Source organism: Coturnix japonica, chromosome 2 (assembly GCF_054131305.1).
Source record: "Coturnix japonica strain WE chromosome 2, WE-NBRP24, whole genome shotgun sequence".
NCBI classification, from domain to species: Eukaryota; Metazoa; Chordata; class Aves; order Galliformes; family Phasianidae; genus Coturnix; species Coturnix japonica.
The window spans coordinates 29421595-29436133 of NC_140664.1; the positions used below are offsets into that span (position 1 = coordinate 29421595).

General features: G+C 39.5%; 1 protein-coding gene across 1 annotated transcript; it reads left to right on the forward strand.

The window, feature by feature from the left end:
• Positions 1–1955: 1955 nt before the first annotated feature.
• LACTB2 (lactamase beta 2) lies at positions 1956–13627 on the forward strand. The gene is made up of 7 exons (XM_015855734.3): positions 1956–2135; positions 2530–2693; positions 3448–3574; positions 5400–5578; positions 8892–9040; positions 9606–9687; positions 12716–13627. Exons 1-7 carry the CDS (start codon positions 2014–2016, stop codon positions 12757–12759), a joined length of 867 nt encoding a protein of 288 aa, XP_015711220.1. The 5' UTR covers positions 1956–2013; the 3' UTR covers positions 12760–13627.
• The last annotated feature ends 912 nt before the right edge of the window (positions 13628–14539 follow it).

Below are 14539 nucleotides of genomic sequence, written 5' to 3' on the forward strand. Positions count from 1 at the left end.
ACAGCTTGAAAAACTTCACTAACCTTAGTCAATTACTAACACAACCCTATTAAGTATGAAAGAACTTTTGATCGTTTCAGGTATGTGTTCTACCAGAATGATAATAATATTCATAATTCAGCAGCAGAGCAAGAAATACACTACATGATGTGTTTGCTGCATGTTTAAATACTTAGAACTCAAGCTCAGGTCTTAATATTTCTAACGAAGCTTTGCAACTTGTTTATCCAAATGGTAACCAAGCTCCTGTGGCTTTAAGGGAAGGCATCTTAAATTAGCCAAGGCACAGAGGCATTGCTGTGACCTTTGTTATTATTAAACAAATTACGCAAACTCTGTAGTACAGAGAAATAAAGACTGAGAGAGAGGTTTGCCTATCTGATCCTTGGACTTATTAGTCAAGTAACTCATGAGCTAAATTACTGGTTGGATGACTTCTTTGTTTTCTAGCTAGACTTGCCATTGAGGAAAGCACATTACGACCAAAATCCTATGGTATTCAGTACACATCTTGTTATTTGCTTCCAAAAGGAGCAGGAAGGACATTTTCTCTCTGCTTTGATTAGTGTTAAGAAGACAATGGATATTTTACCTTTGGGATAGTCAACTTTATTTCAGACATCAGAAACTAAGGTCCTCATTAGGACTAGCACTTACTTTTCCCCTCAAACATTTGTATTGGCCATGTAAAACAGCAATTTAGTGAACCAAAGAACATCTTGAGGCTCTGCACCCACGTGTGATTGTACCAAATTAAAGAGCATAATAGCAAGACTTTCAATGCGTTCCTATTATCCCCATTTTATATAAGAAACATTAAACTTTAAGCTCATGGGCTTGTGCAGGAAATGAAGACCGCAATGAAAGAAAGAACCTGGAATTAATTCTCCAAAGGCACCCACTGCTGCCACCTACAGACAAAACAGAATCCGAGCTCCCACCTAATAATGGAACAAAAGATTTTACTACGCCATACTGAAATACTTGCATTTGATTAGATAGTACCTTTGCTTAATGGCAGAGCAACTGAACTTCACCTAGGGAATGAAAATGGGTTGAATGTACCAACAAATGAGTATATACATGAGTTACAAAGTCAGCATAATCGAGTACCTCGTGAGTAAGTTTGGGTTTAGTCTCACATCTTTATAAAGCAAGACTGGGAAATCACATGGGAAGACATTGAAATATTGAAATATTTTATATAGTGTATCTTCCTTATCCCAGTAGCACACGTGCACACACAAAAGCTTCTTTCCTCCCACATAAAACATCCTTGTACGATGTCAGTGTGTTATGCTCTGAGGAATTTGAAAATAAAAAGTAACCTTAATGTTTTGATAGGAATAATTCAGATGAATAATGGAGATTGGCTTAAAGGCCTAAACACAGGGTTGTCCAGTATCTGCTCTGTGGCCCAATTGCTGTCTGTGGCTTTTCTGATGCCTGGGAATTAACAGCTGCAATTAAAGTCTATGCCCAGGAGTAGATGTTTTTAATTGCTGCACATATAGACCTGCACAACATGCTGCCAAAAAGCCTCTCGTGCATTACAAAACAGACTGTTTTGCTGAATGAGGGACTGCAAATAATTCATACAGTTTGAGTAGCTGAAGGGCTGATGAGCAGTCTAAGGGTACTAACATGCAGCTAAATTAGCAACGACAAAGCAGCATAGAGGCAATCATGCTGCTGGCACCTGAACAGTGAAGATACAGCGCTGCTGTCTAACCTGGCAGCTGAAAACACTGTTTGCTCTCTAACCTTGGAGGCCAGCTGGAAAAGCAAACAGCTCTACAATATGCTTTGAAACACTGAATACCGTATGGCCCCTATAGGGCCCAGAAGTAGCATAAACCCGCCTCAACAGCACACACCCCCACAAAGCCTGGCGGTGCCGGCCCTCAGAAGGAGGAGCGCGGCCGGGGGGCGGTGCGAGGCGGAGCGCAGCTTCCGCCTTCCCTTGGGCTGTCCCTCGGCGGCCCGGGGTGTTGGGAAGGCCGAGCGGCTGAGATGGCGTCGTTGCTGCCGCGAATCGAGCGGCTCTCGTCGCGTGTGGTGCGGGTGCTGGGCTGTAACCCGGGGCCTATGACTCTGCAGGGCACCAACACCTACCTGGTGGGCACCGGGCTCAGGTAGCGGCCCGGCGGGCTGGGCTGGGCGCAGAGCGGGGCGGGCGGCCGCGGGGCTGGGCGGTGTATGTGTGTAATAGCCCGGGTCAGCCTGCCTGAGTGTTGGTGCAGCCGATGGGAAAGGTGCTGGAGCCAAGGCCGTGCTCTGTCGGTGGTGGAAGTAAACTGTGATCGTCTGTAAGGACACAGTTTAAAGCCGCGTTGCTTCTAATGGCTAAAAAGCTGAAGTAGTAGTAGAGTTTATCTGGGGGTATCTACTGTTGCCGCAGTAACGTGCAGTGATGTGGTTGCTTTTTTTTCCCTTTATTTTTAAACACTGTTTAACTCACACGAGTGCTCTAAACATTGTGGTTGTTTGTTTTCTTCTTTCCTTATTTATTTATTGGCCCATATGTAGAAGAATCCTTATTGACACAGGTGAGCCAGCTATTCCTGAGTATATAGGCTGTTTGAAGCAGGCCCTGTCCGAGTTCAACATCTCAATTCAAGAGATCTTAGTGACACACTGGCATCGTGATCACACTGGTGGGATACCTGACATCTGCACAAACATCCCTAATGGTAGGCTATAGGTTTTGGATCTTGTTGTACGTATGTTAGATATGTGTCAAGAAGCAACTTAAAACCATTGATTCTTTGCACAGCAATTGGAAGAATCGTTTGCAATCTCCACATAATCCACGTGTGACTTCACTGTACCACTATACCGTGTAGAATGAGACAGTGAATAGTCTGAACATCATAATTACAGTACCATATTTTTCTTCAGTACCTGTGTTTAACTTCAAAGGGTGTTTTTCTTACATGTGAATTACAAGCAGTTTGTATAATATTAAAAGATATGAGAAGAGCAGAGTGCTTTTTCCTTTCTGTGCTGACAGTAGTGACAAACTGACTATTATTTTCACTTGTGTAAAAAGCAGTAAATAATCTCTTTAAAAAAACTATGCATAACATTGAGACTTAATACAATAGACCATTAGTAATTGCTGGCAAACTTTTAGGCCTCAAATCATGAGAAGAAGGTAGGGATGTTATTTATGATAAGTTCTAATGTCAAGTGCATATTCTGTAGTGATGGCTGAGAAGATATTAAGAGAACAGAGTAAGCAATGTAGATAATACAGCTCATCTTGACTTGCAAGAGGCATAAGTGCCTGATTTCGAGGTTGTGTGCTGTCTGTAGCCAAGGCAATCAAAGTACGTGCAATTTAGAAATGAAAGATGCTGAGAGAGGTTTTGTGCCAAACCATTTGGTATTAGCTTTGTTAGTGACAAAATACGAATCATTATTTTCTTTGCTTTCTTTAAATAGACTCTGAGTATCGCATCTGTAAGCTTCCTCGTGTCCCTCACTGTGAAGAAATAATAGGAGATGGAGGACATAAATATTTATATCTTAAAGATGGAGACGTGATACAGACGGAGGGAGCCACACTCAGGTAAACAGCAATTCGATTTCTGCAGCTTTGTTTTATAAGTCGTTTCTTCAGAGATCTGGTGCGTTTATGTAATCCATACATCTGACCCTGCCAACATTTACCCATGTAGACTTCCTTCTGTGACTCAGCAGGGTGTGCTTATGCATGTTCCTATGAGTACTATCAGGAATCAGCCTTTGGCCTCACCAGAGAAACACTTTCCTTGAGAAATATTTCCTTAGGGAAAAACCACACAGGATTTTATGTAACTTCTCTTTACTCTTAGATACATAGTTCTAATGTGAAATTGATACTTCGGTGATGTTTCTGATGATCTCTGTAAGTGTCATAAAATGTTTCTCAAGGAAACATTACAACATAAAGTGTTTAGCATTAAAATGCTGCGTTCTAATCATTTTTCCTGCCAAGGTTCTTGTGGGGTGTACCAATTAAGAAAGAATTCTTCCCTGAGAGTGCATTGCCTCTCTTGTTTACCTGGGTCAGTCTGAAACAAAACCCCCCAAAAAACAGAAGAATTATATCTTAAGAATTCTTTCATCCATAATGCATTGCACACCTCAGGACGAACTTTGCTTGTTTTCTTTAATATAGGTGTGAATTGTATCCCACTTGAAGAATGTGCCTGCTGGCTGACAGGTAGAAAAACAATGAAGATAAAGAATATATCTGATGAAAAGTTTTAAGTTTTAAAAAGATACGTAGAGAGGGCATGGCTATATCGAAGACATTTCACTGTCCTAAGTGGCCACATCTAGTTAGCAACTTTCAGTTTCTCTAGGAGGATGACAGCCTGTGTTAGTTTCATTCATGTTTTGCTTTGCGCATGTTAGCATTGAAACTTCCTGGTGAAGTTACATTAGGAAAGCTATGCAGCTCATTTTCTGTTGCCTCAGCAGGACGATGACTCACCTGCTTTCCACAGCACTTGGTATTCCAGAATTGAGAGCTGTTGCATCAGTGCTCTGCTTCTAGCCTCCCAGCTCTGTGCTGATGTGTCTGAGGCTGTTTAGCATTAGGTTATACACCATGCTTGGCACCAGCTCTGTGCATCCCATTGACAAGTAAATTATGCTGAATTAAAGCAGCGATGCTGGTCTGAGCTTGAGTCAGAGGATTTCTGCCTTTCAAAAACTGTAGTGTAGCTCCTTAGCAGCTCTGGTTACTGTATATGTGTCACCTGTCCTTTAATACAGTACTTCACCAAGCTCTGGTGTCTTAAATCCATACCTTTCGGACATTTCATGACCTGCACGTAAAAGAGCTAAAAGACCACCAGTCCTTGTATTTTACAGTTCTGCTCCACTGTGTCATGAGGCCTTCATGGTAAAATAAATATGGGAAGACAGAATGTTATTTGTGTTATGTCTGTTAATATACAAGGAATTTCTCAGAGAGTCAGCAACGTCACCCTTACCCTTTGTTGCCAAGTGCAGTGTGTATGTCAGGAACTTTTCCATCTGAAAACAAATTGTCATTCTTTTTAAACTATCAGAATAAAGCTTTCTTTAACAGAAGTTTTACATGACTAGCCAGCTGCTGTAACATACTGCCTCTGTGATGTGTTAACTATGACAAAACACGTTATAGGTGGTCATCTGTTCTCTATATGGTATAAGATGGATTGAGATTAAACAAAGTGTCATTGTGTCTACGCTGCCATTTCAGAAATTCTCAGTATGATACCTTTTGTGCTTCTTCCTGTAGGCTCCTTTGTAAGGGTATGATTTTATCACTGTTGTTTTTAGCATCTGAAAATGGAGGTAGAAGATCTGTATGGCTGCTGAATAAAAATCTTCAACTTTTTTTCTTGTTCTTCTTTAAACAGAGTTTTATATACACCTGGGCACACTGATGATCATATGTCTTTACATCTAGAAGAGGAAAACGCTATATTTTCTGGTGACTGTATTTTAGGGGAAGGAACAACAGTAATTGAAGACCTGCATGATTACATGAAAAGTTTGAAAATGTTACTACAAATGAAACCAGATTTAATATATCCAGGTTAGTGGTTCTGTTTTGAACTGCTTTATGTTACTGTATCATCTCTTACAGTCAAACACTATTATTAATGTAACAATAAGAAGTTGGCTTTTCTTTCATTAACCGATCTATAACTGGTGTTACCCTAGAAAATAGTTGTTCTTTTGGTCCTCTGCTGCCCATGTACTCAGCCGCTATGCAGTGCTTTTTGAGAGAGAAATTTGTCCTTTGCAACCAGATGAATCACAAATTCAATCTTAGAAGGCTGCAGGACTGTCAAATAGTTATATTACTTAATGACTTAGCTTAATTGGGCCAAGAGCCAACAAGTCAAACATCATGTTCTGAAAATAAATAGCTGATTAATTCAGTCTAAAACTCTGCTTTTCTTTTTTTTTTTTTTTTCCTTATATTCCCCAAGATTGGGGGAGGTGTGTTTAATTTCTGTATAAGCCACGAGTCCGTTTCTATTTGAGAAGAACGGATTTTTAAGGATGTGTGATGTAACGAAGGTTTAACTTCATCACTTTCTTTCTCAGTTACATCACAGGAATTTCTCTGACCTTTTCTGATTCAGCTTTGTCACCTAGTCAGAGTGACTTTCTACGTTCCCATTTCTGTCTATGCCCATTAACTATGTTTAGTCTACATAACCAAATCTTTTTTGTGTTCTTTTTTAATACAAGCACAGTAGGTATTGAAGATCTAACATCATGAAAATGCAATTTAGGAGAAATATTCCATAGTTGTGGAAGCTGACACAAACATAAATAGTACTTACAGTAATTGATGAAACTAGCAGTAAAACAGAGTATTTGAGCTTCCTGAATCTCGATCTATTGGTCAACCAGAGGTTCTACTTTTTTTTCTTTAAACCTGCATAGCACGACCTGTTCCTTTAATTGAATTTCTGTCTTCCAAAAACCCCATATATGCAAAATTGTGTTTGGTTTATCACTTCTATCTGTTGTGTCTCACTCTCTCTTTCCTCATTATTTGTCTAGATTACACATTCACCAAGGTTGAATGTTTGTCCCATTTATGTGTAACCATTTGCAATACTGCTGTAAATATGTTCATGCTCTGCTTGCAATTAGGAAGAGAGTAGGATATTACTCATTTTCACTGATGAGTAGCTAGGCATTGATGTGATTTATAACCAACTTTGTTTCCTTATCCACACATCATAAATGCAAGTGCAACTGTGCAAAAGATAGTTATTGCCAGGTCAAAACAATTGTTTGTGTTACTGGTATGTACAGTTTGTTTTACTCTTGACACATTCTGTATAGCCTCAGTAGATCGAGATAGCCTCGATACATTGCGGTTTTACATCTTCATAATTACTCCGTAGTTTGTCTTTTCTCAGTGCATGGCATTCACATTACAGCCTCAAGTAGATACAGGTGAACATGAATTTTTATAACAAGGTGACTACTGGCTGGTTTTTAGAAGCTGAATTTTGCCAAACCTTCCCTTTTCGTGTTGGATGTATTTGTTTGTTTGACTTAAATTGAATGTGGAAATGACTTAGAGCACAGCGCTTGTTACAATATTTTACAGCTCTTGGTTGGCGAGAATCCTTGGGAGAAGAAAAGGGCCCCTGGGCCAGCAGAGGGCGCCCTATTCTGTAATAATAAGCACTGCTACTCGATGGCATAGGAGAAATGGTACAGTAGTTAGAAACCTGTGCAAGAATTCAGGAGCCAGTTCTTGTCTTCAGATTTATACTTCATGCTTCCGTTTCTCATGGGTGAAACAAGAGAAGCTGTATTGCTTTGCAGGATGCTATAAGAATAAATGTGATCACCTGGGATATACAGAGGCCTCCAATGTGAAGCTGTCTGACTTAATGTCTAAGTTATTTTTTTAAAGGTATATTTTAAGGTATCTTCTTCAAATACTGAGAAGTACTTTATGTAGATATATTTTTTTAGTGAAGTTAATTATGTTGGTATCACTGAAAAATTGCAGGAGTGAAACATCCACACCTAAATTCAATTCCAAGCTTTATAACATTAAGTGCTCAAGTACTTAAAGTGCTTAAGTACTTTATTTTGCCTTCTGTCTTTAGAGAATGTAAGAGGACAGTCAGCATTATAGTCCTTGATCTGTATATTTTAATGGTTTTCTACACTGAAACTTTTTTTTTTTTTATGAACAGTGTATTTACAAAAGCCACTGTTATATTTATCACTCTTTTTATAAGGAGAAATAAGTTCCCATTAAATATAATCAACATAATGAAAAATAAGTGCATGTGGCAGCACAGTTTTATATTGGCCTTAACATGTCTTTTGTTGATAATTTTTTACTTGAAGTCTGCTGAAGTGAGTGAGCAGGTTAAGAAACTTCTGGCCCATGCTAAAGCATAGATTGAGATTATGAACATTACTTGCTCCTTTTCTATAGGGTGCCTGCCTTCAAGTGAAATAAACCATAATTTAAACTAGCTGAAAGCTGAAAACCTATTTGGTCAGCCAACCCAAAACTATGAGTGGACAATATGATGATTTTTCAGAAAGAGTCCAAGAGCATCAAAGGAAACTGATTGGGATGGTAACCAGTAACTTCTAAAGGAAAGTTAATTTTACTTTTAAAGAAAAGTTATATTTTATTTTCAAAAATGACTTGGAGTTTAGACTGGTAGAACCAGAAGCTGTTGCTGCTGCTTTTAAGTGATGTATGCAAATAAAGAGGTAAGAAACCTTGCTATAAAAAGCACGTTACAAATATTCACTCAACACTGTGTATGAGTGAGTTCTGAAGGTACCTCATAGAAAATGTATCTCTTGCAACGTTACTTCCTTCGCCTCTGTGTTTGCTGGTGTTTGTTACCACCCGTAACAGAAATGGTAGTACAGTGTGTGAGTCTCTGCCTCAGTCATTACAGTAGAGAGACCAGTTTCAATTTAAATCATCAATACCAGTATCCTTTGTGGAGGTTGAGACAATCAGGTGCAATATAATAATCTCTCATCTTTCAAATGTATTCAGTAGTAAACTCTTTTTTTCTATATTTGTATCAAGCAGTATAAAGTAGGTGTTTTTTTCTTATCTTAGCAACAGCATTCCCTTTGCACATTCAGACTTTTGAGATCTCCTAATTCTCCCTTTCCATTTAAATCCTATTGAAGTGCAGACTGTGATGCAAAGAGCATCTTGTAGTTTTGCACCAGGGATACTTGGGGTGATACATACAGATGCTGTTTCTCTCACACAGTTCTTAAAGCCTACCAAAGTTTATATAAAAATGAGTCAATTATTCTATAGCATCCTTAAATCCGAATGGAACTAACAGCACTCTGGTGTGTGTGTGTGTGCTTCAATTCAGGTCATGGCCCAGTCATCCGTGATGCAAATACTAGAATTCAAGGATACATTTCTCACCGAAATGCACGTGAAGAACAAATTCTGAATGTTTTCCAGAAGAATGCTGGAAAATCATATACGTCTTCAGAGCTTGTAAAGATGGTGTACAAGGTAATTATTGATTGAAGTCTATTACTTACCAAGCACTGTATAATTTTAAGATACACTTTGTCCTCCTGAAGCTTTGTTTTCCAATTGCTTACACATTTATGGATGCTAGTTGCATCCATAGATGCTAGAATCCAAAGATGCTAGAATATTAAAATCCATGCAAATATTGTCATGAAATGGAAGTAATCGGTATCTGTGGAGAAAAGCATCTTTGACTTTGTCATTGAAACCTGTGGGAAAATGTTTAGCTATACTAACAACCTAGTGTAGATCAAACACAGAAGAACACAGTCTTAGAGTTAGCCAAAGCTTCTATAAAGACAGTGTATGATGCAAAAAATGGGCGCAGTAAACAGGGATGTGTTATCAGCCTACAGTTTAGATGGTTAGAAATCGATTTAGTCATTTCAGGTTTTAGTCACTGCATATAGCTAACTGAATGTGCAACACAGTTATTAGAATAGGATAAACTATGTTAATAAACAATTGTATCAATGTATTAAATATATGTATACACGTGGCAGATGCTTAACAAATACAAAACATACATTTGTGTTCCCATTAGGAGATTCCTGAAAATTTACTTCGAGCAGCAGAACACAACCTCATAGTCCACTTGAAGAAGTTGGAAAAAGAAGGAAAAGTGTGTAAGTTGGGGATGGTGGGATGTGAAAATAGTTAATTTTTTCACTTTGTGATTAACGCGGTACTTAAGCAGAGCAACTGTATTTCATTTATTATTTTTCCATTGTTGCCTTTAGTGAACAAAAGGAAGTAGTTTCTTTCTGTAATGGCAGGAGCAATTGGAAACGCTTTCAACTACAAGCTGAGGAAAATATTTATTTCTGTACATTACATAAGTACATTTTTATCTGTTCAAAATTGTCATCATTTGCCTATGTAAGCAATGTGAAATTGGTGCCTTTTTTCCATTGCAGACATCCTGTTTATTTTAATAATGAATCGTCTGGCAGGCTCAGTTCTGACTGAAAAATCGAGAATGATTTTTTGTTGTTATTATAACATCATACTCATGCCAAGAATCACAGAATCACAGAATGACCCGGGTTGGAAGGGACCTCAAGGATCATGTAGTTCCAACCCCCCTGCCTGGCAGGGCCACCAAACACACATTTACTAGATCAGGTTGCCCAGGGCCCCGTCCAACCTGGTCTTGAACACCTCCAAGGACGGGGCATCCACAGCCTCCCTGGGCAGCCTGTTCCAGGGCCTAACCACTCTCCTAGTGAAGAACTTCCCCCTAACATCCAACCTAAATCTTCCCTCTTTTAACTTAAAACCATTTCCCCGTGTCCTGCTATTGTCAGCCCTTTCAAAGAGTTTACTCCCCTCCTGGGTGTAAGTTCCCTTCAGGTACTGAAAGGCTGCAATGAGGTCACCCCGCAACCTTCTCTTCTCCAGGCTGAACAAGACCAACTCCCTCAGCCTGTCCTCATAGGGGAGGTGCTCCAGCCCCCTGATCATCCTCATAAATGAAAAGAAATGAAAAGCACAAACCTACACGTTTCTCCAACCTGGCTATGCAGAGTAGTATGGCATCCTGGGATGGTATCCTAGGTATCAGATGCTGTCGACTAAACTTTTCACTTTCACTGCTGGAGTAGCTCAGGCAACAGCATCTTAGGTTTAAATGAAGTGGTGGATAAAATAACTGTCTCTTCAGCGGTAGAATTGCAGCCTTTTATACAGTAGACTGTGTGTGTGTATCTTTAACATCCAGGAATTGATTTCTCAGAGTAAGTTGTTTACTTTCTTCTTTTAAGCCAGTTCTGTTCAGAACAACATTCCATGTTTAGTGGACACCATTTTCCTCAGAAAGGTGCTTATCACTGTATCACAGTCTTGTGCGGGTTGGAAGGGACCTTAGAGATCATCGAGTCCAACCCCCGGGACTCGAGCCTCTGTGTAGCAGAGCGACACTTCTACCACTTGTGCTTACCTCTGAATGATGAAGAGATAGCAGATAAGGAGCTCCAGTCAGTTCACAAAGTAGCATCTGCTTGAAGCCATTAGAGAGTCGTAGTAGCCAGAAGATAATTGATCAGATTAACTTTGGTTCTTTTACACAATTTTGCTGCCTTCTCTTGCTTTCTGAGGAGCACAACAAGTGCCTTTTGAAGGTTTTAGATTTGGTTTGGTTTTTGATCTTCGTTTCATGCTCACAGACAAGGAGGAAAGCCATCTCATCAGAAAACTTGAGACATCCGTGTGCTGACCTCTAGAGCCTAGAAAATAGTTGCTGGCTTTTTCAGTATGGGCTTAGACCTGGACTGTGATACACACAGTCTCACAGTCTCGTGCGGGTTGGAAGGGACCTTGGAGATCATCGAGTCCAACTCCCGGGATTCGAGCCTCCTGTGTAGCAGAGCGGCACTTCTACCACTTGTGCCACAGGGGGGATTTGAACCCTTAACATCATGTGACCATTATTGGTTTTTCAGTTCAAATTAAGCACGTCTGTTAAGGAAAATTGATTCTATTGGTCCTCAGCACGTAGCGTACAAATGCTCGCGTAGCCACTTTCCATGTTTGTTTGCTGTGCTGTCCTTACCATGTGGTCTGATTTACAGCATTTCAGATGTTGTTGTCACGATGGAAGCCAGGAGTTGTAGCTGTAGTGCTGTTTGCTTAATTTTCACAAAGTATTATCTCAAAGAAACGTGTTGTCAGTGTTGGTAATGAATGTGACAGGCATAATCCACTGTTACTGGAGAGCTACTCCATGCAGATTATGACCATACGCTGCCTGCTGCAGTCGTTAATTTACCACTTCATTCTAGGGAGTGCAGTTTACATGGGTACATAATTTTTATAGCTTCAATTAAGAGTGATAATGGCTTTTACTCATTTGTTTTTCTCACTTTAGACAGAAAAATAAAGCCTTGCATACAGGAGCATGGCATAATACATACATGTAAACTCCCTCGTATTTGGAATGTTGTCATTGTTTTAAATTCTTAAAATACAGATGAGGAGATTAAAAAAAAACCAATTAACTGCTATAAACTTAGCAGCACCCTTCTCAAGCTCATAAATGTCACAAAATGCAACAAGTGTTCCTCTGTCTCAAGTTTATGACTGCCTAGCAATTGTAATACATAAACATTAACTGCAAGATTAATTAAACCCATTGTTTTAATTAATATCGCTAGAACTTACATTGTGATACAGTCACTGTTTATCAGTTTCCACTAAAATTCAGTGCTGGCCTGCAAGAAAGCAGTTTTATAGCCTACCTGGTTGATCTTCCATCGAAAATGACATATTCTGACATGCACATATCTGCAGATTTAAATAGTCTATTGTTTATACGTATCACAGAATCACAGAATTGTAGGGGTTGGAAGGGACCTCTAGAGATCATCGAGTCCAACCCCCCTGCCAAAGCAGGCTCCCTACACCATGTCACACAGGAAGGCGTCCAGGCGGGTCTTGAATTTCTCCAGAGAAGGAGACTCCACCACCTCCCTGGGCAGCCTGTTCCAGTGCTCCATCACCCTCACTGTAAAGAAGTTCTTCCGCACATTCGTGCAGAACTTCCTATGCTGAAGTTTCATCCCATTACCCCTAGTCCTGTCCCCACGCACTACTGAAAAGAGACGTAGCATCTGAGTGTTTGTTTGTGACTAATTTGGTCTCTTTGTCTCTTAACAGTACGCGATGCTTCTGCCAGCTTCAGATGGAGAAACAATCTGTAACTTGCACAAGTTCACTCGAGAGCATTTTCATTCTGCACATTTGCTGCATGAAAGAAGAGATGGATGAGCTCAGATACGTGAAGTAAAAGTCATTTGTTTTTGAGGTTCTAACAATTTAAAAGTGATGTTTATTAAACTTAATGAATTGGAGATAGTAAAAAGAAGATCTGATACTTAAGCTGCTTTCATTGTGCTTTTCAAGAAGCGGCTTTCTGATAACGACTGTAAATTCTAACAACAACCAATTTTTGCTAACAAGTGGAAATGCTGTTTTTCATGTTCTTTTCCATAATGTAACTGTCTGTGCTTGTTTTTGCTGGTAGCTCACAGCAATTTGTTTGAACAAATGCTGAGGGTACTTCGAGATAAATCTGTTTTCTCATGGAAACACCATTGCTCTGATATTTCAAGGATCGTTAATTTCACCTAATTAATGTCAAAACATGCACAGCGTGTTTTGGGGCATGTTTAGGGCAGACTTTAATTCTATATCTTCTGTTTCTGCAAGAATGTGGTTAAAAAGCTACTTAAATTGAGATGTATATTGTAAAACAATATGAGGTTGTTTTTCTATCACTTTGTAACAAGCTTCGAATTGTATTACTAACACCATTTAATGAAGAAATATTTTAACTAAAGGTCGTATTTGATTGTAAGATACTGTATAGTGTACTAAAATACATTTGAAAATGAATCCAAACTTTAGTTTTCTGTGTAGCTTCCAGAGTAATATATAAATATTTGTATTATATCGTGCATTTAACATATGTTTTTGATTGATTCACTTTTTTAACACTGGTCCAACCTTAAAGAAGTCACACCCGAGATGTTCTAAAGCACTGAAGACAAATATATGTTCTTAAAAATCCTTGAGAACCTTTCAAGTTCAGTCCTGTATCTTCATTTGTGGAACGTGTGTTTGGGTGTTTTTAGCAGGCACAGCTTAATAGCTATCAGTATCTGATGAATTTGATAACATTTGCTCATAATGATGGTATTTTGCTTCAGGAGAAGAGAAATTTAAGTGAAATGGTATGGTTTTGTCACGGTGATACGGCTGAGAACCTAAAACAACAATAGGGTTTGTTATGAAGTGTTGAAAGCCAGGACATGGGGAAATGGTTTTAAGTTAAAAGAGGGAAGATTTAGGTTGGATGTTAGGGGGAAGTTCTTCACTAGGAGAGTGGTTAGGCCCTGGAACAGGCTGCCCAGGGAGGTTGTGGATGCCCCGTCCTTGGAGGTGTTCAAGACGGTTGGACGGGACCCTGGGCAACCTGATCTAGTAAATGTGTATGTTTGGTGGCCCTGCCAGGCAGGGGGGTTGGAACTACATGATCCTTGAGGTCCCTTCCAACCCGGGTATTCTGTGATTCTGTGTTGATGTCTCATTACCTTCCCAAGCTAAAGAAGTCTACTGGCATCCCAGATGTCACTGAACCATTTTCTTCTGTTTGACTGTGTTTATGGAAATGTCTTCAGAACTGAGTTAAATTGCAGACAGTGAAGAAAGAGATGTGATGTAAAGAACTACATATTCTATACTGTGATGCAGCCAACACCCAGAATTCTTGAGGGATGAGGGAAACAGCAGCTTGACCAGACTTGTTGTGTCCTTCGTGGTATATATATGGTGTCTCTGAATTGTTTAAAGCAGAGTTTGCACTAAGACGTACGCTTGCATCTGTGACATTGCTCAAGCCTTAAGATTCCTTGCTGACTGTGAGATTTTAGGTGGCACCTGTGTGCCAAGTTCAGAACCTTATTTCTTGCTGCTGAATGG